Below are 25,176 nucleotides of genomic sequence, written 5' to 3' on the forward strand. Positions count from 1 at the left end.
TGAATTCTCCTGCACCTTGTTGGCTTTAAAGGCTGATGTACGCAGGAAACCGAGCTTGTGCCATTCTAACAAGCCCTCCTCTGTGAACAAACACCCAGCTGGTCTAGTGCTTTTTGCTTAAACATTTTGGTGGCAGTCACCAGCAGGTTATTGTAATAAACCTAGTGGTCTCTTATGGTACATCATATTTTCGCAGTCTCTTGGGAGAGTTCTGAACTTTTAATTATGCCGAGCTTCTTTTTTATGGCTTAATGGAAGCATTCCAAGGTTCAACTTTTCAAAAAATAAACTTGTGCCAAGCTGCTCCCTGTTGGTCAGGTATTTGGAAGTGTGTGAATCTAAAGATTATGAGCAATGCTGAATAAACACATCACGGACCTGGCTGTGGACTGGTTGACCTACTTCCTTTCTCACTGACCTTCCCAGGTTCCACTGGGACTTTTTCTCTCCTACATCTCTCTCCACCTACGGCGTCCCTCAGGGCTCTATCTTCTCGCCTTAGTCTTTCAACATCTGCCTAGCCCCTCTAGCCCATTTGATCTCCACCTTCTCTCCTAACTTCCAGTACTACGCAGATGATGCACATCTCTCTTTCCTTCAAGCATCCCTCCTCTACCTCCTATTCCTATTTCATTCCTCACTGCCTATCTGCTATTCAGGCATGGTACACTGCTAACAGGCATGGTGCACTGCTAAAGATCTCTGCCTTAATGCCAGTAAGACAGAGATGCTTCTAATTGGGACCCCCTGCTCCCCCTCCCCTCACCCTCCTGTGAGGCAGAAAACCTTGATGTCATCTTCAACTCCTCTCTCTTTCTCTCCTCATATCACAGACCTTGCCAAGAAGGCCCACTTTCAGCTGCACCCCCTGTGATGCTGGAAATGCATTGGAGGGACAGGGCCTCCCTGTCCTTGTTCTGTAGTCCTTTTTCATTTGTATTGTTTTCTGCCCAGGAGTCCATGTGGGAGTCTTCTTCCTGTTTTTGGTTTGGTGTACAGACCCATGGGACACCCTTATGGCACCCATGGGCGGGGGTACAACCCTGTGCCCCTAGTGTATGTTTTTGGGCACCTGTGTGTGGCCGACAGATCAGGGTATGGGCTGGTGGCAGCTCCATGCTGAATTTGACAGGTGCTCTGAGTATCCTCCATTTTGGAATATCCAGGCCCTGCCATTGGAATCAGTTGATTCCTGATAGGAAACAAGATGACCCCTGTGGCCTCTTGCTTTCTATTGCATGTTACCTTGTTTTCCCAAAGACCTGGGAAGCCCTGACTCTGTCCCTTTCCCCTGACTGGCTGTTGGGTGGGTGTTCCATATATGGTATCGTAGTGAAGTCCAGTCCAGACTTGCTGGAGCCTTCCCAGTGACGGTATGTTGTGGGTACACCCTGTGGGTGGGACCTGGGTGAATGGTGCGTGACCAATATGCACTTCATGTTGTGGGTGTCTGGTTTCTAGTATGAAACACAATGACTGAGACAGCCCTGCCGAAACTGGTATGAATGCAATGTGTAGTGTTGAATGGCTGGGTACTTGTCCCAATACACATTCCTTGTTGTGAGTGTCTGAGAGGGAGGAGAATGACCTGAATGTACTGTATGCCTGATTGGCTGACTTGAGTGTGGCCCTGCAGAATGAATGGGAGATCAACTAGTATATCTGGGGGCCTCTCACTGCTAGAATTCGTTCAGAAGCTGAAGTAGAAACTGACATTGAAGCTGAATCTCGAAGCCGAACCCGAAGAAGGTTGACTGCTGTTACATTCACCATATTCTGAAAGCCGCCGTGACGTCGAGACTGATCTAAGAGAGGACCTGGTAAGGCGCCCTCTTCCCGTGCTCCGAGGGACCATCGAGCACCGCTAACCTTGGCCGAAGCTCCCTGGAAGTCAGACCCTCGACAGGCTGCCGACCGGAGACTGGGACCGCCGAGGAGAACGAAGTTGAGCATCGGACATTCCGTCCACCGTCGTCGAACCAGGGTTCGCAGATTTGCTATAACCGCAGGAGGCCCGTCGAAGCCTTGTTGCCCAAAAGCGGGGACCGCTCGACGCCGTGCCATCGATGCCCGGAGCCGCAACGCTCCATTGATTAAGACATTGTGATTCCCGGATGCGCTCATCCGCACCGCCGACCGCCTTATCCTGCCAGAGAAGGCCAGGCCGTCGACATGCCGAGGAGCATCCGCCGGTGGGTTTCCCGCCACACAAAGACCGTAGAGAAGCCGGACGACTCGACACCCTTGCTGGGCCACAGTTCTTCACAAACTCTTTGCGGTCCTGAACTATCGACATCGAGGTGCCCCGCACGCCTCTTCCTTGCAGGACGTCTCTGCTCTGTCATTGACGAGCACCGCTGGGACCAAAGCTGCCGCCTCAACGCCGAGTTCACTTTCTTCGAGGGAGCTCAGCGAACCGTGGCTCCTGCTTTAAAGGGAGCCGCTTAAGAAGGATCCGTCGACGACTCGCCATCGAACTCTGCTATTCCAGGTACATTGGGGTGGTAGAAACATTGTAGAACGAAATAAGACTAATTGAACAATATATGGACTGGGCTTCTAGTATCTTTATTTTGCAGGTTGCCTAGGTGGGGGGATCTCCACACAGAACTGTGTCTAGTAGTAGGGGCCAGTATTATGTTCTAACCAACTGCTTTCCTCCTATATCTATTGTTGGTTACCTTTATTAACTGATTTGTGTGACATTTGACCAGAGTACATTTGATGAACTTTAATGAAATCTGATAATAATTGTGGTACCACTTAGAACTGTATATATTTGCCATTGTAGATTAACTAAGCACAAAGTGAGTTATTGTGATTGTGTACATAACCTTGAACCTTAATTATATAAAGACTGTGTTTTAACTAATACAGTGTGTGGACATTCCTTTGTGGGTGCTTGGGGACTTCACTGCACTTAAGAACCAGCCTGCATCACCTCCTGAGAAGGTAGGCCTTGATTGCTCGACTACGTTAACAATAATAGCAAATTTTGGCTGGGGTCCTCTGTGGCTCTCCTCTGCCATATAGAGAGCAGGAGTACAGACACCCCCCTCCAGTCTTTACACCCCATCAGAGGCATTCGCCCTTTCCTCAACCTTCCCCCAGAAACGTAATGTCTCCAGAGCTCTGGTCCTCTCCAGGCAGGACTACTGCAACGGCCTCTTCCTCAGTCTGCCTATCTTCTCTCTTTACCCCCTTCAACTAATCCAGAATAGGACTGCAAGACATCTGCATCATCCACAAGGCTTTCTGGGACCCCGTTACATCCAACTCTCTCCACCTAAATATACCTTCCTGCTAGAGCCATTCAGACTTCTACCTCCAACTCTCTGCCCATCAGACGCTTTTCAAGCATAGAGTGGGAGGTAAATCTCTCTTCTCCGCAGGTGTCTCCCCCTGTAATGGCCTCCCTAACCCTCAGACTTGAGCCGTACCTCCTTAAGTTCCAGAAGCTTCTCAAGAATTCCTTTTCTCTTCCTCCTTCCCCCTCCCCATTTAATGTCCCAGTCTGCTGCTTGACTGGCTGCCTGGTTCCATCAGATTCTTACAGAGCACCAGGCCCTTCTCGTCTAGTCTACCCCCCTGCACTTGGTCTCCCATGACCCTCTCCTTCCCCCCCTTCAACCTGCACTTGCCCTTCGGGGAACCCCCCTTTGCACTATCTTGCCTGGGCATGCACCCCTTGAGCCCCTCCAGCTCCTTTCCTTGCACTTAGCACGTGGACCTTTTTTCCCCCTGTCATCTTTGCATTCCCATGGTTCTGTCCACCTGGCCTCCCCTATAACTCGCTTATTCCACGGGCCTTTCCGCCCTGACCTGACCCTCCCCCTCACTTCTTGTTACTGCACTTGCACAATCGGAATGTCACAAGGCCTAGTCGAACCGTTTTTGTCATCTCTGCTTCCCCCCCTTTCCCCCTCCCTGTCTTGAAACACATTGGGCCTCATTACGAGTCCGGCGCTAACCGAGCGGGAAAAACCGGCAGGTTACCGCCGGACTCGTATTACCATTCCGCCTCCGTGATTCCCGGAATGACCGGGGCATTACGACCCCGGTGACCCGGGAATTCCAGAGGTGGAATTGTGTAAGTCCCCATTCCCATGGAGTCCTATAGGACTCCATGGGGATGGGGACAATGGAAACACCGGTTCTGTCTATGACGGAGCCGGTGTTTCCATTTCCGCCTGCCGGTGGGTGGTGTTAAACCCGCTAGGTCAGACCTGGCGGAAGTGACACCTCCCACCTGCAGGACTAGGAATCAGCCGGTCCGGAAAGAACTGTGGTGGTGGTTTTACCACCACCGTTCTTTCCGGACCGGCTGACTCATAATGAGGCCGATTGTGTACGGGCACATTATAAATACCCAATACATAAAATAAGCATGTTTCCTTCAAGGTTTGGGTTTTAGGTTTGAAAATTCCAGTTGCGCAATTGATGATTGTTAATTAAATTGCTATGTTCTCTTTGGGATAATAATACTCTGCATAAAAGCCATTTATTGAATTCCTGTTTTGAAAGTTACTTTATTCTTTAAGGTTTAATAAGTGGTCTTATTCACTATGCCATGCTACTCAATATATGGACCTCTGAATGAATCTGCCCACTGAGGATTCAAATCTAATTTGCAGACTATCCATTGATCTCCACAGACGGTGCTCAATCCACTGAGTGGTCTTAACTTTCAGCAAAATGAAAAAAGATGTACTCTGCCAAAATCTTTTATTCCATCATCTGTCTCTATCTTTCTTGCATTAGCCATATGTGATGCTGACACTGAGGAACCCGTCAGAAGAAGTTTCTCCATTTGGGAAAAGGGAGAGATTGATGAAGATCCAGAACCAATTTACATCCCAACACCATCTGTCATTGAACCTGTAAAGTCTGGTGCATCTGAAAGTATGCCCTCCCTTAAGAACAAACATGGGCGTGTGTACACCCCAAAACCAAATCCAGTGGTAAGAAAACTAGACCTTTATTTTTTTCTGTGGACCTCTTCAGAGTTCAGCATTATATGAATATGGTAGCCCAGGCACAATGTGGTTTCCAGCACCTTAAATATCACATACCAGAAAACTTGTCAAAAGGAACTAGAAGATAATCTGGCATCTGCTCTAAATTGAATTCTTTTTAAAACAAATACTCTGTGTACTGCACTCATTCCACGTTTGCATCAGGTGTTAACTGTGATCTTTTTGTCATGAAGGTGCCACAGATAACTAACTTCTCAGATCATTTGTAAAGCCCACTTTAAAGTACATGTTAATGGAAGTCGATTAAATACAGATTAGATGTACAGTAATACTATAACTTTTTAATATGAATAAACTGATAGCAGATACCACCGCTTGTGAGCTAAAACATGTTCCATATAGTGTTTTTTTAAACATCTTTAGTGTAGTGGTATTTGTTTTTGTAGTGCCACGACTGCTTTGAAACAGAATCCTGTGAGGCTTTTGACAAACATGTTATCCTTGACAGGAGAGGAGGCTAGCCCAGGACGTGGACTGTCACATCCTGGTAATTTATGTGGTTAACCCAGTTTGTATTCCATTGTCTTACAAACAGCATAGGGCCATGGTAGTGATCTAAATGGGATCAGCTAGAGCATACAACAGCCAGTTTCCTTATAATGTTCCATTCATGTGCTTTCTCTTGTGTGTGTGTGTTCCGTTATGGTACCTACTGTTTTTAAAGTCCCTCTTGTCACCATTGCTTGTGACGCTGTAATGTGCTAAATAGGAAAAGTGACTGAAAAATGTTTTTTAATGTCATGTGGTGAACATACAGAAAAAGCAAGACCATTCAGTTGGACTGGTGATTAAGAAGCACTAGTGACCGAATTAGAAGGGATCTATGTCTTATGGCCACATACCAAAAAGGCTGTGTTTATTGGGCCGATTTCGTACAGCCTTCAACAGATGCGAAAAAGGGCATTTTGGGGCGCTTATCCCCCAAACCTCCATGCTTTGCCAGCATTTACTTTCGGGCCCCACTTCTCACACCACACAAAACACACACACTTACCATCTCTCCTCATCTGGGCTGCTCTGAGTGGGCAGAGGTTAAGCCTCTGAGCTCCACGGGATTCCGTTTTATGGTCTTCTGTGCCTGCAATCATTAGATCAACTAGCAACAGACAGTAAATGATGAGACTTGGGGAATGTTAAGAACATTACATTGGCACAATTAGTTGTGCATGTGATAAAGCAAAATTGAGCCCTTGTGCCCCCTCCTTACCTTACCATCACCATCTGTGCCCTTTTGTGTCCTACCTGGGTTTGGGTTTTGAAAACCCCAAATACAAGTACAAAAAGAGCAAAGATTGTATGAAATTAGGATTGGTCCCACTCCAAAAGGGCAGTCTATCCCAAACTGCAAATCTCCTTCATCCCCATAGCAGTCCTGTTTGCCTGAAAATCCTCAGAACAGCTGCTACACCACTAACACAGGAATACCAGGAAACCGGGGCACTGAGCTCGGACCTTTTCCGGACCAGAGTGCTGACTGGACATTGTTGGAAATTGCAAAAAACCCAGACCCGGGTTGAACTTGTACATTCTGATTGACCCTTCCCAACAGTAGGAACTAGAAAACAGTCCCATCTAAGTATTTGTTACACTTTCTTTTAAAACATATTTTACCTGACTGCTTTTGTACATCTCTCCTTACCTACCTACCTACCTACCACAGAATTTAAAGTACATTTGACTTTTGCTGCTTGTGCATTTGTTTTCTGTGTCCATGCTTTGTATAGTTGATCATCTAATGGTTTGTCTGGATTAGTACACTTAGTTTATTAAACTTTTAGTTGGGGGTTTGTTGGGGAGAAGTTGGACCCCCACCCGGGCTTCTGGGAGTCTGAGCTGTGGGAGACCCCAACACCTCCCATTTTGCCCAAAGAAATGTAGCAGAGTCCCAAGCAGGCAGCAACATGTTCCAAACTGCGTTTATTTCTGGGCAGCAAAAAAAACACACAGAGAGCTTCGTGCACAGCGAAAGTCCCAGCACCGTCTCCCCCGGGGTTGGCTTGCAAGCCAGCTTTGTAACACACTGCAAGCTGACCTCACAGAATTGGACCAGCTCTCAGAAACCTATCTCATCCTGCTATTGGCTGCTAAGTGATAGGTTACCTATGTAGCCCTTATAGGAAGCCTGATAATTGGACATTAGGACTTTTGCGGCAGTGGGTTGGTTTAGCTGCGCCACCCCCATTACCTAATTCTAAAATTGTTGCAGTATGAATCTGTTCCCATCAGTTTTAGCTGAAACAGGCTTTTCGCCCCTGGGCCCTCAGCGTTCATTGGCCAGAGCTGTGCCATTCTTGTTACAATTATGTTTCAAATGATGTGTGGGTCTTCTTTTGTTCCCAGGGAAAAACACTGGGCTCTGGATGTTCTGCCGTGGCTTACTCATATTTGTGAAGAATTAAAAATGTTTGTCTGCCAGGGTTCATTGTCGTTCAAAGAAAGTAATCTTATCTTACTGTGCGACCTTGGCTGCTCCTGGGTTTGCGAGGAGCATTGCTGAAATCAGCACGAATCCCCACTGCTGCTGGTGTTCAGTGAGACGAATGCACTTGGCTGTGATCTTCCTGAAACATGGCTTTACACTGTGCAATTAGATCAGGTTAATTCATATAGGCATCTGCAAGCCTTTAAACAGGGATTCTTGTGTTTTGTAGATTCTGGTATTGCTGCATTGGCTAGTGTAGCATGGAAGTTGCAATGTTGGTGAAGTGGGTGTCTTTCAGCATATTTGTCACCCATGGGTGCGCTGGGGCCTGGTTCAAATGATAAGTGCGCTCCTTATTCTTCCTGCTGTCCTGTCTGTCGATGTGCCTGGGGTGAGGGGCAGGAGTTTGATCTCGATTTTCCCTCTTCAGTCCCCCCTCTGGTCGACTTTGTCGACCACACCACCAAGCAACATTCACCTCCTTCCGGTCTGCATATCTTTGTCAATTCTTTGAAGTGTCCATAATTGTTCACATTGTTGTCGATGAACAGTACATGTAGGAGTGTTCTCCTTCTGCGTTCCACCACGCTCACTTCCCTTTGTACTTCCTCGGATCACAGGGAGTTTCCACCTTTATTACTACTGGAACCATGTCGCACACCACTATCTTCTCCCTTAGTCCGGCTCTTCCTTTCACCATGTCTCTTATTTGCTTCCGATCTCATCTTCTGCTGTTCTCTCGCATCTTGCAATGTATCTTGATCTTGCACAATGATGCTGCGCTCGGTACTAGTGCTTCGATTATGACCTTCAATCGACTAGCCAGTCATGATGGCATCCATTACCGTGGAAACTCTAGCCAGTTCTTGTCTTTCTCTTTTCACATGTGTTTTCTGCTGAACAGTCTTTAGTGTGCTGGTACTTCATCCAATGTTGCTTCTGTCTCGCTCGAAGTAATTTCCCCCTCTTTTCACTCCTCTGTCTGTTTCTCTTCTTCCGTTGTTTGTGCTTTTGGTTATTTGTTCAGTCACCTCCTCTTCCTTCCGTTGTTGTCCATCTTGGGGAATGTGTCATCCTTCACATCATCCTTGGGCATCACCAACAAGGGCATGCTGATGCGCACCAACAAACAGTCCCCTTGTCAATTCTGTGGTAGTTTCTCTTGAGCTTTAGATCCATATGCTCAATAGTTGTCCATAAGCACTGATGTTGCTGCTCTCATCTCCCTACTTTCCTCAACCTTCTTGCATCGTCCACTTCTTTTCACTGTTGTGCTGGTAATATTAAGGCTGGTGCCTTCACAGTATAGCTCCTTCTTCATTCTCCACCCAAGTCACCATCTTCGCTCTCTTGTCCCACTGTTAGGCACTTATCATATTTTTCTCTCTTTATTTTTTCTTCTCTCTTTTGTTTTTTCTTTCTTGTTTTTTTTTGCTTACAGCTTGCTCACTGGTGCATTTGCTAGATTTTTTTTTCTTCTCTAGCCACTTGCTACATTCAGTTATTCTTCAATGAGCTGCCAGTAGTTTTTCATCATTGTTAGTGTCTTTAAGTAATCTTCTTTCATAGGGGATTGCCTTTTTTTCCCATCAATCTCAATGTTGCTGTCTTCCCTTGCAATCTTCTTCACGTTTGGAACACTTTGAGATACATGGGCGTCGTGCTCTGCTGTAGTAATTTCTGTTGTAATCAATTCTCTCAAGGCATAAGTTATTAAAGAGCAGTCAGGGCAGCTCTCCCCAGTGGTGTCCCTACCAGTTTTGTACATGTGTGCATGTTGTTTGTTACTTCTGCTATGTGTGTGATGTGTATGGTTTACTCCCTCTGTGTCTGCGCTTACCTCGCCTTACTTCGCAGCAGCTTTTTCCTCACCCACTGACACCGTAAGTCTTCCTGCTTGGGTTAGGGAATGTTAGTAGGGGATACAGCGGTAATGCTCACTACTACACATAATTTTTAAATGACCACCCCCCATTATTTCGTTCATCATTAACAGTCCCATCATGAAGATAATAGTCCTTATTGGCTTGCCCATAACCACTTACGCTGCTGGGTCCTTGCAGCTGATGAGATGATAAAGTTGCCCGCCTGAAAATCGCAAGAAAGGCGTTAATACGTTAGTACTTGTTAGTAACCTCACGCTCCGCAAACTAAACAATCACTAAGGGCAAAAATTAAACCTCCCCCCGGACACTGGTTTCTCAATGTTGGTTGGACAGTATATGCACTGTATTCAAGTTGGGGAAAAGTTTGGGCTTTGTATTCAATGTAAGCAAGGAAATATACTTCAGGGAAACATGCTCTAAGGGGTCTGAGTTTTCTGACATAGTGGCTAAATTGAGTGGGAAACTCTTCAGAATGGTTCAATGAGTAGGCCTCAGGGTGACTAATGGGAGATAACATTAAGGAAATTTCCTACACAATTCTAACAGCATACATACGCAACAACCTGCATGTGCGAGGAAAAGAGAAAGAACAAAACAGTGTTACTTACAGCTGTAGGTGAACAAAATATAATCTGAAACTCAATTAAACTTTGGACATGGGTGTGTCGGTCCCTATTCTAGTTGCTAGTGTGCGTTGGACCATAGGATGGGCATGTTTCCCTAACTCGGGAGTGTTTGTGCTGTTTTGCAGTTCATGAAAATATGTTGCGTTGGCCCTGTTGATCGTTGCTCCCTCGTTGCCAGGGTGGCCACCGCTTTGTAGGGCATGATGCCTTACACATCTAACAAAGTCTGTCAGGAGGGCAAAATGTCCCACTCTAGTCCCTAGCCATTCAGTTTTAGTTGTCCGTTGTCGTCAGGCCTGCCCTGGGTCCTTTGTATCTGGCGAGAAATGAAAAAGAAGCGCTTGAGACCTGAGAATTTACATATTCTTCAATTTCTTGACCTAACCTCTCTGCATTACTCTTGCACTATTCAGTGTCGTAGTGGGAGGAGCCAATTTATGTACCATCCTGTTACCACCTGGTGGCGTTCTGACCGTAACTTGTTGCACAATTCGAAATGTACCCGGAAAATGGGTAGGCACTTAATTTAGGTGAAGATACACATGACACACTTTGATCATATACACGTAATTTAGGTGGTGGTGTGCAATTGGGCCTTTGAGTCTTGTATTTACTGTACTTAACTTTAATCTATTTATATTGGGCGCCTTTGTCCCGGGGCATTAGGCGCTGACAAGCTAAACAGGGAAGCTTCGGGGTGGTAAATCTGTCATATAGGGTGGCTGTTAAGATAATTGCAGGGTTTTTAAATCTTTCTTCTATGGCTCCTCTCACAACTCCTCAGGGCGTGCCCCGCGGTGAACTGCAGGCACTTAAAGCTGGTATTATATTAAATTTGCTACCAATTATTCGCTACCCCCCCTTTATTTATTTATTTCCTCTCTTTCTTTCGATTGCAACCGTCACATGTCCTGTATCCCACTACGTTTCCACTTGTTAAACCCCAGTCTATTAACTACTCATGTATTTCAGCCTAGCATTGTATTATTCCACTACTTCCATTACTGTTAAATTTGAACAATATATTCCCCCCATTATCTACTCCCAAATTTTAATACAACCATTATTCTCCAATTCGTGCAGCAATGACCTCTTTCCCTATTTGTGTTGGCTAATGCATTTGTGCCAGTGCTGTGTTCAGAAGCGCTACTGGCATTACTACTTGCACTGTGTTATTTTGTCTCCAAATGGTGTCTGTTGGGAACATGGATCATCCACCCTTTTACCCCTATTTCTCTCCTCCCGTGGTGAACTGTCAATGAAATGAACGCCTCCCCCCTCAAGGGCACCTTCCTCCACCTTGGGTGTCTCATTTAATTGCTCTGTTTTATTTGTTTATGCATGAGCCCAGTTTCCTCGCTGAAAGATGTGTGCTCATGATGTAGCCCAATTTACTCTCTTTCAACACACTATCTTTACGCACCCCACTCTGTACCGTGCACCCCCAACATACCTAAACAATCTTCCTTACATTCAGAATGTGTATGCCTGGTGTTGAACAAGTTATGGCTTTGTCTGTGAATAAAATGGTCATATCCAGTCTACTCGTGATGTCACAAATGCCCCTTCCCTAATGGATGGCCTAGTCGCCCTACTGTCACCCACAAAGGAAAATCTTTTGTTAGCTATCAACACCCCTATGCAATTGTCCTCTGCAGTATTGAGTGTGCGTGAGAGTGTGTGGCAGAGTGATACAAATCAAGTTGGTCTGGGGCTGTCTTATTAGGAGTATAATGTCAATCTATTTCCTTTAAAAGGGTTGTTCCCCACCAATATGACCCAGCCCGGTCATGTAAGCGGTACTGTTGCTATTGTGTCAGTGTTCTGTATGGGCGCTGGCTGCTGTGCAATGCCCCTGGGTTATGATGCTTGTAAGTCCTGGGGGTGGTGGTGCTGTCATTTGTGTCTGTACATGTAGTGGTGACAGTGCCTGCGTTGGTGCTTGTGGTGTCTGCTGAAATGATCCCTGTATCTGTCGTTGCTGCTGCTGGCCCATGGCATAATAATTTCCCTGTGCGCCTGCATACTATTGTTGTTCCTAATTTCCCCCCCATTTTATTTTGTTCCCCCAAAATGACAGGTTCTTGAAACATGTCCTAAATGCCCGCAGATCCAGCACTGTAGTGACTCCCTCCCCTGTCCTGAAACACCCCCTTGAATGTTCCCTCCATTCTGTGGTCCCTGCTGTGTATGTGTGTGAGTAGCAATTGCTGCATGCCTCTGGAGAAGCTGCCTATGGCAGCCATGGTCTTATTTATTTACCTTCAGTACTTTTTAATCATTGCACACTAGGTTTTACTAACTTATTTTGGCGTGGGGCTGTGTCCAGTGCCCCACTCAGAACAAGGCATCGGTTGGTACTCAACCTGTTTTCTGGTGCTGAAGAAGGTTGGGGGTTTGTTTCCGTACTAGATCTGCTGCTCTTGAACCTGTATCTGTGTTAGCATGAGTTCAAGATGGTTTCCCACGGTCAGATTGTTCAAGCTCTCAACCTGAAGGACTTGCTAGTCTTGTTAGATCTATAAAATGCCTACTTCCATGTCCCTAACTACTGAAAGCACAGGACGTGCCCGATCTTCACAGCTGGACATTGCCACTGCCAATTCAAGGTCCTACCATTTGGCCTATCTTCGGCACCTAGGGTCTTCACCAATCTGCTGGCAGTGGTAGCGGCCTGCCTCAGAAGGGAAGGCATTCATGTATTTTCCCCTCTGGATGACTGGCTCACCCAAGCCCTCTCCCCAGACTAGGTGTCAGCACACTTGTATCGAACATGCAGCCTGTTGCACAACTTGGGCTTCTTCCTGAACTTCAAGAAGTCTCTGGTTTCTCCCTCCCAGTGCCACCGTTTTATTGGGGAGTTCTTGGACCCTTGCCTGAGCAGGGCCTTAACACCAGAGGATCAAGTGGTGAACATCTCCAAGATGGTCCATGTCCTTCAATCACAGGAGACGCCTCCGGACTCTGCCTTCCTGCCCTTGCTGGGTCCTAAAGCCTGATGCATTCTTGCAGAACTGGAGACCCGACTGTGCATGAGGTCACTACTACCTGCTCAGTTTTGAGTGGTCTCAGTTTCAAGGACATACTTTAGACCTTCTTCAGCTCTCCGCAAAAGAATCCAGAGACCCGGAACGGTGGTCCTAGAGAGACAACCTACTGAAAGGGGCATTGTTTCAACAACCCTGGTCCCATTCGATGCTAGTTACCGACAAGTCCTTGAGAGCCTGGGGGGCTCACCTCCATGACCTGATGGGTGACCTGTGGTCTCCCTTAGAATGCAGAGAACTCATCAATTTACTAGATTTGAGGGAGATCTGGCTGGCCCTGGTCGCTTTCCTTCGGTACAAGGCAACACGGTTTTAGTCCTACCAGACCTGGGCCATGCACTACTTTAACAAACGGTGATGTGGCATCGCTGCCCCTGTGCAGAGAAGCAATGTGACTGCTGTTTTGGTCACCAGAGAATAGTGTTTGAAGCAGCTCAATCAGCTGGAACGGAGAACAACATTGTATTTTTCTTTCTTCACTGATTTCATCTTGCTTTCCTTCCTGTCCTCTCTGCTTTCAATCCGTACACTTTCTTTCAATCCCTAAACTGCCGAGCTCTCTGTCGCCCTTCTGCTCTTTTTCTCCTCTTGCTCGTAACCCTGCCTCTATCAATTTGCACTTCCACGTCCCTCCACATATCCCTTTCTGGCCGTAAAGATCATTTTCTCTCTCTTCTTTCTGATTCATGATTTAGCTTTTATTTTTTTTTCATCCCAATTATTGTTTCATTTTTATTGGACTGTTTATTCCTAATTTGTTCAGTGTCTTGGCCTGGCCAAAGCACTATGTAACTCTCAATAAAATATTCACAGAAAAATAAAAATGTTGATAGGTCAGCCTTTCCAGCTGTATTTTAGGTTGTCTTTTCAATTAATCAAGGCCATGCCAGCACCAGCTGACCCCAGCAGGCTTCATTTTCCCGTCTTAAAATGTCCAGATTTCCACAAACTTTTAAAATCTTAAATGATACAGTGATGCTCTTTTCATGTGACTTGGATAAAGTGAGTTGTTCATGGTACTCATTTTCTCACCACTCTTGATGTTTTTGTACATGTAACTTAGATACGTGATGAAGATAAGGATCCAGTCTATTTGTACTTTGAAAATATGATGACTTGTGCTAGAGTCCGAACTTACAAACGCAAAACTATTGTGCACAAGCAAGAAGAGATTCCAATGCAGTGTACATGCAGGTCAAATCAGTGCACTGCAAAGGTAAGCACATTTTTCTAACTCTCTGCTGTTTGTCAATTATTTGATCTTTGCTAAGCTGCTTACTTTACAATAAACTTTCTGGGAAGTTGGCTTATGGTCAACCCTACACTGTTCTACTGTTAGGATGTCCATTCTCCAGTTCAATAATTACTTGACTGAAAACCTATACAATCGAGGCCCAAATGCATGTATTAAAGCAGGCAAGTTTTGTGGTCATGCCCTATCCTCTACCTTAGAATGTACTGCTGTGCGTCCTCACCTCAATCCCTTTGTGTGTATAATGAATGTTATTTGTAGAGCCCTCTAAGATTTTAGTTTTGGGGGGTTGGCGATTAACAGTTGGCAACTGTTTCGGGCTGAATTAAGTACTGCTTATCATACCTTGCATGCCTTGGCAAATAGTTTTTTTTGGAAACAACGTCATACAGCACAGAATGCTATGATGTGCATGCTTCTGTTCTTGCATGCTTTACTACTGATCTCACCTGGTTCTTGATCAGGGCCTTCAGTATCTGTTGAAGCAGAGTCATGGTCCTTTTTCTTGCTCTTCCTCCTGGCAAGTGGGCTCTCCTTGACGAAAAATGGGCACGTCCTCTCTGCAGCCAGCGTTACCAGTGTGCACCAGTGGCTGCAGAAAGGAACGTCTAACTTGGGGCAAAGGCGAAGATGTGGAATCCAGACTGTGCTGGTATTTCGTATCCAGTGTTTTCAATGAATCCAATGGTGTTGCAATGTTTATAATTCTGCGGTGTGAGGCAGTAATATCGTTCAGATGCTGAAGCGAAAGCAGGACAGAGTGGTAAGATATAAAAGGAGGCGATGACGCTGGCCGCAAACATAGGGGAGGAAGAGAACTAAAAGTGGAACATTAGCTGTAGGGGGAGCAATGGTAGAAGAAAGGGCCGTAACAGAAGAGGGAAGCAACTAATACTAGCGTTGGCAACTGTGGAAAGCAGTTGGGTTGCAACGCAGGGAGTGCTGGGGCTTGAAGGAAGACTAGAGCGCTGCAAACGCACGATTCCTGAACGTGTTGGCACTGTTCAGTGTAGCCATCTACACCTCTGCCATAACGAATAGCGTAGTGTCATGGAAGTATGACTCTTTTTTTTGTGGTTCTGGGCTAGGTTTACTCAGACAACCCCTATGGAAAAGCTGCACAAGGCTGGAAGCAAACACTTTAGCAGGTTCCCAAGAGCGTTCAGCAATCGTATAGCCCTTCCAGTGAATGAGATATTGTAACCCACCTCCAATGTAGTGTGAGCCACACATCTTGGATACTTCATATTCCTCTTGCTCCTGTGGCCTTGTCTGAGGTGGCTGGCGAGAGAGTCTGGTGAAGGGATCAGGAAGGTAAGGTCTCAAAAGTGATGAGTGGAACACACAGTGAATCCACTTCTAGGCTCTTGGTAGTTTGGGTCTACAGGCAACAGGATTGATCTTCTTAATGGCAAAAGGTCCCAGATAACGTAGAGCCAACTTCGAAGGTTGAATCCACCTAGAAAGATCTCTGGTGGACTGCCAAACCTTACCCCCTCAATCCCAGGCTGGATCCAGTTGACGATGTAGATCCACATACTCTTTGGTCTTCTTCCTGCTACTTTTTAAATTACAGTAGGCCAGCCAATGATTTTCTGCTATGAGTTGAAGATGGTGATCCTGAGAGGGAAGTTTAGACAATGTAAGATTGCCCATCGGAAGCACACGTGGATGTATACCGAAAGAAGCAAAGAAAGGACTCGTGCCAGTCAAAGAGTGAATTGTGTTGCTATATGCAAACTCTGCAGTTGGAAGGAGGTCCATCCAATCTTCTTGGTTGGCTGGCACAAAGTAGCAGAGATATTGCTCTAAGGTATAGTTTACCCTTTCCGTCTGACCATTAGCTTGGGGATGGTATTATGATTTGATCTCCAATTTCTTGCACAATGCTGACCAAAAGTGTGAAGTATACTGTGTACCTCTGTCTGTTATGACTAGAGGGAGTACATGTAATCAAAAGATTTCCTGTATAAATATTTGGTCCATTTGCGGGGCTGAAGGTTGCTTTCTCATTGGAGTGAAGTGTGCCATCTTAGTTAAACAGTCTATGTTATCCATGATAGTTGTATATTGGTTGGAAGGAGGCAAGTCAACAATAAAGTCAGTGGATATGAGACCAAGGACGAGTGGCCATGGGACCCTGATGCAATGTAGCCAAGGGTTTGGCTGAGTAACATTTCCCCTTGGTGCAAACAGGACAAGAAATAACATAGGACCTCACGTCAGTATTCTAGGAAGGCCATCAGAATGAACGAGCAATTAGTTCGGAAGTTTGACCAATCCCCTTGTGTTTGTGTCCGGCTGTCTTATTGTCATGACACCAGGTAAGGATTTGTCTCTGGATTACTGGTTCTGGAACAATCAAATTGGATCCTAAAAAGAGTCCCTCCTTTCTTGTTGCCGGCCCCTGGTCTGTTGGTAGCGGTCATAAAGAAAAGTCTGCTGTCATTCATTGTACTTCTTGAAGAAAGGTATTCACAGAATAAAGGAATCTTTTTCCTGAATGCATGTGTTCTTTTTCTTTGTGTTCTTCGTTCTCCCTTTGACTTCTAGACGGGCCATCTGCCAATCCGTTGGATTCCTTAGGGACGGAGGTAAGAAAGAAGTCATATTGGAGGAAGAAGTTCGCCCATCGGGCATGTCTGCTGTTGTTGCATTCCATTTGTTGTAGTACCCTTTTAGATTTTTATGGTCAGTTTGCACTTCAAAAGGATTAGCTGTGCCCAGAAGCAGATGTCTCCATTCGATACAGGACTGTCGGATAGCCAATAATTCGTTTTCAAGGACAGAGTAGTTGCATTCACTGGACGACGAAGTCCTAGAGAAGTAAGCAGTACGGTGTTCTTCTGCGCCTGTCCGTTTGAGTACGGCCCCTAAAGCAAAAGACAATGCATCCATTTCTAAAAGGAAAGGGTGGGATTGGTCCGGCTGCTGAAGAATAGGGTCTGAGCAGAACCTTCTTTTCAGACCATCAAATGCTAATTCCTGTGTCTCACCCCAATCAAAAGAGATTATTTTTTTGAGTAAGTAATCAACAGAACATTGTTGGAAAGTTCTGCGATGAAGCGACTATAAAAATGTGCTAATCCCAGGAATCCATGTATTTCTTTAACTGAGCGTGGAGAGACCTTTCTAGAGCCCATCTCGATAGCTTCTTCTGAAAGGATGAAGCCTAGGCAAGCCACGGAGGAAACGTCCAATTTTTTTGGGGGTTTTACTGAAGGATGGTTTTCATGGAGTCTCTCTAATACTGAGTGGGATGGTCCTCAATCCTTTTGGAGTAGATTAGACTATTGTCTAAGTAGACTATGACGGTATGAACAAGTAGCTCTACAAAGACTTGGTCTATAAACCGTTGGAAGACGGCCGGGGCATTAACAAGTCTGAAAGGCTTGACACAGTATTCTAAATGCCCAAACGGTATTAGGAAAGCTGTCTTCCATTCATCCCCCTTGCGGATGCGTAACAAATTATATGCCCCTCATAAGTCTAGTTTGGTAAAGATGTGAGATCCTTGCTGCAGTTTCTAAAATCTCCTTAATGAGGGGAATCGGGTAGCGATCCCTGATGGTTATTCTGTTAAGTCCTCTGTAATCTATATGGGGCCAGAGCTCCTTGGTGTCCTTAATGGGTATAAAGAACAGTGAGGCTCCGGCCGCAGACTAAGATACCCTAATGAGACAATGCGCAAGGTTGGTGTCTAAATGAGACTCCAAAGCTTCCTTCTGAGGTAATGTCAATGTATACATTCACCCAGAAGGGACCAGAGAATCCGGCTCAAGATCGATTCTGCAATCCTGTGTGTGATGCGTTGGAAGAGCCCTGGAAATTCATTCCTCAAATACCTTTGCGTAGTTCTGGTCGACGCGTGGAATATGATGAATTCTTCCTGAAGTCGTTGCTGGGCTAAGCGAAACTTCAGTTTCCTTCTGAGGGTTAGACTTTATAAAACAGGAATGCTAACACAGATGGTATTGGCCGACCAGTTTATCACTCGGTTGTGCTGACAGTCAAGGAAATCCTAGAATGATGGGAAAATGTGCTGCTCTGATATAGTCAAAAGACAGCCATTAAGTGTGTTTAATGGATGTTTAAAATCAATGGAACTGTGCTGCGATCAATAGAACCTGAACACAGTGGTCTACCATCCACCCCTTCCACAGGTAGAGCTTCTTCTTTGGTCTCATAAGGCAACTTGTTCTTGTCCGGCCATACAGTATCCACGAAATTGCCAGCTGCGCCGCAATCCAATAAGGCCAGTACCTCCTAGAGGTCCTCTTTGGGATAGCTGTATGGTTACCAATACCACCATAAGACGGTTATCTAAATCATTGGTTCTGATGGAGACTATCGCGGAACTACTGATAATACGCCTACCCGTTTTCCCATCTAGGAGCAGGGTTTGTAGTTTCCGGACCTCCCAGGGGGACCTTCCGGACAATCTCTTAACAAGTGTCCTTTGGATCCACAGTAGACACAATCCTTGGTCTAGTCGTCCTTCTTTCCTCCGAAGTAAGCGGTCCTCTGGTAAGACTGATTTGCATGGTTTCATCAAGTGAGCAGGGTTCTGGAGTAGACACCATGGGTGCGGAATGAGGAAGCACTGAAAGTCCTTTTGTGCTTTCTTCTCTCAATCCGTCTTTTAGCAATGCAGAAATCAATCTGTAAGACTATGTAGGCTAGGTCGGAAAAGGTAGCTGGCATTGGCACTCTAACCAATTCGTCCTTAATCCCCCCTGAGACTCCTCGAAGGAATATGGTGTACTGCGCTGCATCAGGCTATCCTGCCTGTGCTGCGGTTTTCTTGAAAGCTGATACATAGTCCAGAATGTTCAAAGAACCATGCCGAAGATCCAACATCATAAGCGGAAAACACCATCTAAGGTCTCTCAAAGGTTTCTTTGAATGCCTGAACAAAAGCCCCATAGTCAGTCAGGAGTGGATTGGTCATGGATGCCAAAGGAGTTGCTCAGGCTAAAGCATTCCCCACCATATTTGAAATCATGAAGCCTACTTTGGCTCTATCTGTGACAAAGGCTACTGTGTGAAAGGTGAAGTGGATCAGGCATGCATCCCAAAACCCTTTACATGTTTAGGAGATCTGTCAAACTTGTTCTGTAAACCTCCTAACTGGTGGATCAACAGGCTGTACTTCTGTCAGTATCTATCTGTCTAAGATAGGCATTCTGAGCCAGCAATTGTTGTACCTCTACTGGCAGGCCCTGCACATCCTGCATTAACTCCTGGAGCTGTTCCATCATTTTTTCCTCTTTTTTTGCATTGCAATCTGTTCTGACATGCTTTATTCCTGATCTCACCTGGCTGTTGATCAGTGTCTTCAGGATCTGTAGAAGCAGAGTCAGTTCTTTTTGTTACTCTTCTTCCTGGTGAGTGAGTTCTCCTTGACGAAAAAAAATGGGCACCCCCTTTCCACAGCCATTGCGCCAGCCCTCTGTTACCAGCGTGCACCGGTGGCTACAGAAAGGAACGTCCCTAACTTTGAGAAAAGGCGAATGCCGGAAAAACCCCAAGCAGAGATGTGGAATCTGGACTGTGCAGGTATTTCGGATCCTGTGTTTTGAATTAATCCAATGGTGTTGCAATGCAGATCATTTTGCAGTGTGAGGCAGTAATAGCGTTCGGAAGCTGAACCGAAAGCATAACGGAGCGGGAAGATATAAAAGGAGGTGATGAAGCTGGCTGCATAGATGGGGGAGTAAGAACAAAGAGGAACAGTATCTTGCGGGGGAGCAATGGTGGAAGAAAGACCCCTGGTAGAAGTGGGAAGCAACTTACGCTAGCGTTGGTACCCGTGGAAAGCAGCTGGGTTGCAACTCAGGGAGTGCTGGGGCTTGTAGCCTAAAGTACTGTCCGCCATCTTGAAGGAAGACTAGAGCGCTGCAGACACTCGATTCCTGAACGTGCTGGCACTGTTGCGTGTAGCCATCTACGCCTCTGCCATATCGAATAGTGCAGTGTCGTGACCGCTCCCCATTGCTTGGAGAAAAAACATTGTGCTGTTACAGTAAAGTGGTATTGCAGCTATTGAGGACATGTTTCCCACTGTAACTTCAGAATACCTGGCCAATAATGTGAGCATGTAATGGCAATAGTTGATGTGAGGAAACATGTATTGTGTTGCTGCTTTCCTCCCATACACTTCAATGGGGCACTCTATCTTTTTCCTATTGTCTGCATTCAGGGCCTGATTTTTTTTGAGGCAAGTAAAGCCCTCAGCATTACTTACCTTGCTTTTGATCACTTTTTATGTCTGCTCAGTCCCTAATCTAAGTGTGTCAGATTAATGTGCTGTAAACAGCAATTCTTATCTGTAAAACAACTGTCTGTAACTTCATAGGTTAATTCCATAAAGCATTTCCTTATTTAATACGCATTTTTAACTAAATGGTCTCTACCAGTTGATTTCTGAGCAATAGCACTCAGTCCTGTTAAATACTTAACTTGTCTATTTTGTCGTTTTGTATAGAAAATGTAAAGACTAGTAGTGACATGTTACTAATTTTATTAAATGATTTGTAGAAATGTGTAATAAATATAAAAGTTTCAATTTTATAAATATGAATGCAGAGACATGCACGCTGGCAGAAATGTCCAAACTGTTGCCTTTGCTAATATCTGTTTCATTTTTCTCAGGTACATGATCCTCTACTTGGGCCAAAAACTAAATCAATTAAGATTGAAAAGTCTATGGTGAAGCCAATCGGTAAGTGAGCAATTATGCTGCTGGCTTTCAGAAAGAGACATAATGTTGAACTAAAAAGCTCCCCAGAATTGCGTTTTATGTACATAAGAGATGCTTGTGCAGGGTGAGGTGCAGTTGGTGTGAGAGCAGGAGGAACAATTTCTCAGGTGCCAAATATGTTTTTCAAATGTTGCTGCATCGTAGCGAGGTTGGAATGTTCTCTGAATTGGGTCGTAAATATTATACCATCCTATTGACAAAACAGTCTATATAAATCCTAATCGCTATCTTCGGCTCCTTTTCTCTACATGTCAAGATGATCATTGGGCACTTCTGCTTTTTCATTGGCAGTTATTTGGTCACTTTGTGGTGAGTTTATTTCCCTAGACTTTTAAGCGAAAACTTTTTCAACTTCTTTTTAATTTACTTAATCTGAAAACACCACAAGTGTTACCAATGCTGAGATTCAAAACATGTACACATACCTATTATTTTCATGCTGCTAGGGTGTTCGTCTAAAAGCATGATGGGAGAACTCTGGTGCGTTCTCAGCAAAAGAGTTTGATAATGAGTCATAACTTGTGCATGCATTGTCTAGTGCCAGATCGTCATTTATGCAGGTAACAAGTCTGTAAGGGGTCAGTAGTAAGATTCAGACACAGTGGCATCTTACGATTTGGTTATACACTTTTATTATCAAAATAATAAGAGGGGCTGGGGAATCCTAGTTATCCCTCACTCTGAGGGGTTTCCATACCTCAACAAAACTAAGGAACGTCTGTGTCCGGATGTTAAACAAAAATAATATTTAGTCCTGTGTTCAGAACCCTAAACTGACCCTTACATTCTAAACTAAATACAAGGTGAAATGGAAATTTCTTTGAGCTGTAAGCATAAGTTCCAAACAAAGTTCTAAGCTCATAAACAAAGGAAAAAAAAGTTCCAACATGAAAGGGGCTTCCCTTCCCCTAGATTTCATCTAGTGATCTTGATAATGTTTTTTCACAGTTCTCGCATAATTCTATTGAATCCTTCAAGGGGCATAAGTGTTCCCTTATTTGATACACACTTAGACGTATAGGGCTGCTGCCCAATTGAGCTCTCTCAATCCTACCTTTCCCTGGTATACTCTTCTTCCAGGGTTCCTTGTTCTTGAAAATCCGGGATGAACCCTCCCTTTTTATCCTTTTATCCTTGTCACCCCTGGTTTACTTGCCTGCCAGGGGGTCGTCACTTTCTTGCTTGGGCGCGAGTCCCAGACTCACTGGTTGCCTGGTTCACTAACCTGCCAGGACTTCTCCTTCTCTGTTATCCAAATTATAACAGTGTTCCAATTTCGGGTCAGCGACCCTTTCTAACTTCCATCGCCTTTGTCTGGGTTTTTGCCTTTAATACTGTTCGTACTTGCAATGATTTCACTGTCTCCGCTCAGGTTCTTTCTCTCACCAATGTTCGTATTGGTAATTCTTGCATTGCCTTCACTTAGGCTTGTTCCTTCAACAATGTTCGTATCAGTAATATTCACTGTTGGGCTCTCTAGTATAGAACGCGGTACACAGCATTCACTTAGCCACTCCCTGAGAACCCGCCCACTCTCTCTCGGCTGAACGGTTGTGGATGTCGTCTACAGCGCTCCTCGTTTCCCCCCAGCTTCTTCGCTCCCGGTACATTGACTGGTCTTGTGTTCGGCGGGCTGTTAGCTTCCTGCTTCACCTTCCTCTGAGTTTGGCAGCTCTGGCTGCCTGTTGTCAAAAAGCTCCTCTGCACACAGTGCCCGTTGGCCTCTGCACTGCGCTATGCAGCCTACTTTCATTCGGCGTCCTCCAGTGTCAGCACAAGTCAGGTGCTTCTCTAGTTTCTGGTTCTTGGTCTGTTGAATTCAGTTCACCTGTGTTGCTTTTAAATGTCCCGGTCTTTCTTTGCAATCTCCAATGACTAGAGCGCGGCGTGGGTTTACTGTGTCCAGTCTTCCTCATTACTCCATCTCTCTTTCTCATTTCAATTCCCAAAAAGGAAGGGGTGGGGGGGGGGGGGGAATGAGGCTTTGGGCTGGAAAAACCTGGGAAATCAGAAATATATTAAAACAGGCCATGTATGAATGTTGCAAAGGTACATGGTTGTCACTGAAAGTTTTAACTGAATGGTTATCTTGACTTAGTCTCTTTCTGTCTCCCTGGAGCTTATCCTCTTCCCCTGTGGTCCCCCCGCAGAAAGCCACCCCCAGGATCAGAGTCAAGTAGCTTCTGCCTTTCTCTGGCCACCTAAGAGAGACTTCCTTCAGGGAATCAGTGACAAAGTTGTCAGATTTGTCACAGGCCTTTAAGGTGAAGACCCTGTGTTAGATGGAGTGGCCCAGCCCTATGTATGGGGTTGTGGTTACCTTTCGAATCCTAGGCAACAGGCAATTCTTAAGCTTTCCTTAGGTCACCTAGTGTTGCTGTGGTTGCTGTGATTTATTCTACGGATCCCTCACTAAACCCCTGCCTAAGGTTTCTTCTGAGGTGGCCAGGAAAAGGCAGATGCTTCCCGATTCTGACCTTGGGGGTGGTGTACTGTGGGAGGATGACCTGGGAGTAGACCTCAACCAGGGTGGTGAGGAGATACTGTGCGATGAGACCATGTTTATCCTTCAAAAGTGAGAACCTTTTAAAGCTGCCAAAGCATGTAATGGCCTGTTGTCGTTGTGTTGGAACCACACCTAAAATCTCTGGCTATGGGCACATTTGACATAAAAGCTAAACAAACCCTAAAAAAGGAAAGACTATTCGAGGCACCTAAGGATAAAAAATATCCCTTACTCCCAAAGGTACAACAAAAGAAAGTCTATAAATATTGCCTTTAATAAACTGTCTTCCTCCTTACTAATGCATTCTGATGATTCATCCCTAAATACCTTCAAGGGAAATAAATATACCCTTAAAAATAAGGAGTTGACAAAAATACCTAGTTTTGTTGTTGGGGGACTACAAGTCCCACAATCCTTTAGGTACTGGGATGAGGAAGAGGGCTGAAAAGCAATGTTGCAGCAGTTGTCAGGCATTTAAGCCTTATAGCCCACACCTGAGGGAAGCTGAGCGGTTTAAAAGACCCCTTCAGGTGCAGGCCATTAGAAGGAGCTGGAACTGTGGCTGGAGTGCATGCAACAGTAGTAGAAGCAGGAGGAAGTGAGGGTCCTGCTCCCCCAAACTCTGATGTGCAGAGGTTATGCAGCGGAAGGCGTGAATGAAGACTGCCTTTGCCCATGTGAACCTAATTGCAGAGAGTGCGTGTCGCAGAACGTGGCCAGAAGTTGTTGTGAAGCCGGGGGTCTCGGAAGCGAGAGGGGCTCCTTACTTGCATGGCTGGACCGGAGACTGCTTCATCGAGAAAGGGTGTGGGTCTGAACAGAAGTCCTGCAGCCGGTGAAGCAAGGATTACAGAAGCTGGTGAGTCTGGCCGAGCATACTGATTTATTGCGCGAACACTGCCGGCAACAGTATCCAGAAATGCAATCATTCGCGTATGAGCAAAAATGATGCTAAGCTGACCGTTAATTGTTTAACAATAGAACACTTGAATTGTAGCCCTCGCGTACAAGCAGGCATTCTCTTGCACTCGCGTAAGGAAGAAACGCAGTTAAGCTTTATTGGTGAACTTTAATTTTGTGAAAACACTAAAAGGAGTGGTTGTGTGTGCCGGTTAAACATTCCAGGAGGGAGAGTGACTGAATTTTTACTGAATAAGGCAAACCATTCTAACAATCAAAGTTACGTGTTTAAACATTGTCATTACAATTTGGAAAGATCAAGCATCGCCCAAGCCAAGAGTGAACAAAGCTTTTCCCCAATTAGGAGTGAAACCAGCCTGTCCCATTGTCAAAGAATTGTGTAACCAGTACTGTGAGCCAAGTAGAACACCCGCATTTCCTAAATCAAGAGTGTGCAAGCATTACCTGAAGCCAAGAGAGTGGCAACAAAGCCTCTGGATAATTATCCTGTCTAACAGTATGCCGAGGGATAAAGGCATGGTTGTGGAAGAGAAACTTGCTATTTGTAACTGTACTTTGAAGTTAAAACAACCTCTATTGCTAAAGCCAATAGGAAGAAGAGAGAAGTGGGTCCTAAAGGTAATTTTGGGTTGTCATTGTTGCAGACAGACAAGAGTGGCAAAGAGGCTGTCCCTCTGGAAAAGGAAATATTCAGAGGAAGAGTGTCTTACTTGAGGA

At 45.3% G+C, this 25,176-nt stretch overlaps 1 protein-coding gene across 3 annotated transcripts in view; it reads left to right on the top strand.

Moving 5' to 3' along the window:
• MGA (MAX dimerization protein MGA) overlaps window positions 1–25,176 on the top strand; it is an 872,134-nt gene that overhangs the window by 375,022 nt on the left and 471,936 nt on the right. For all 3 annotated transcript variants that reach the window (XM_069638800.1, XM_069638798.1, XM_069638799.1), the window contains exons 10-12: window positions 4,762–4,961; window positions 14,081–14,233; window positions 20,924–20,993. In XM_069638800.1, the coding sequence (XP_069494901.1) occupies window positions 4,762–4,961; window positions 14,081–14,233; window positions 20,924–20,993 (423 nt within the window). The remainder of the gene's footprint in view (window positions 1–4,761; window positions 4,962–14,080; window positions 14,234–20,923; window positions 20,994–25,176) is intronic.

Source organism: Ambystoma mexicanum, chromosome 14 (genome assembly GCF_040938575.1).
Source record: "Ambystoma mexicanum isolate Mex_15411 chromosome 14, UKY_AmexF1_1, whole genome shotgun sequence".
NCBI lineage: Eukaryota > Metazoa > Chordata > Amphibia > Caudata > Ambystomatidae > Ambystoma > Ambystoma mexicanum.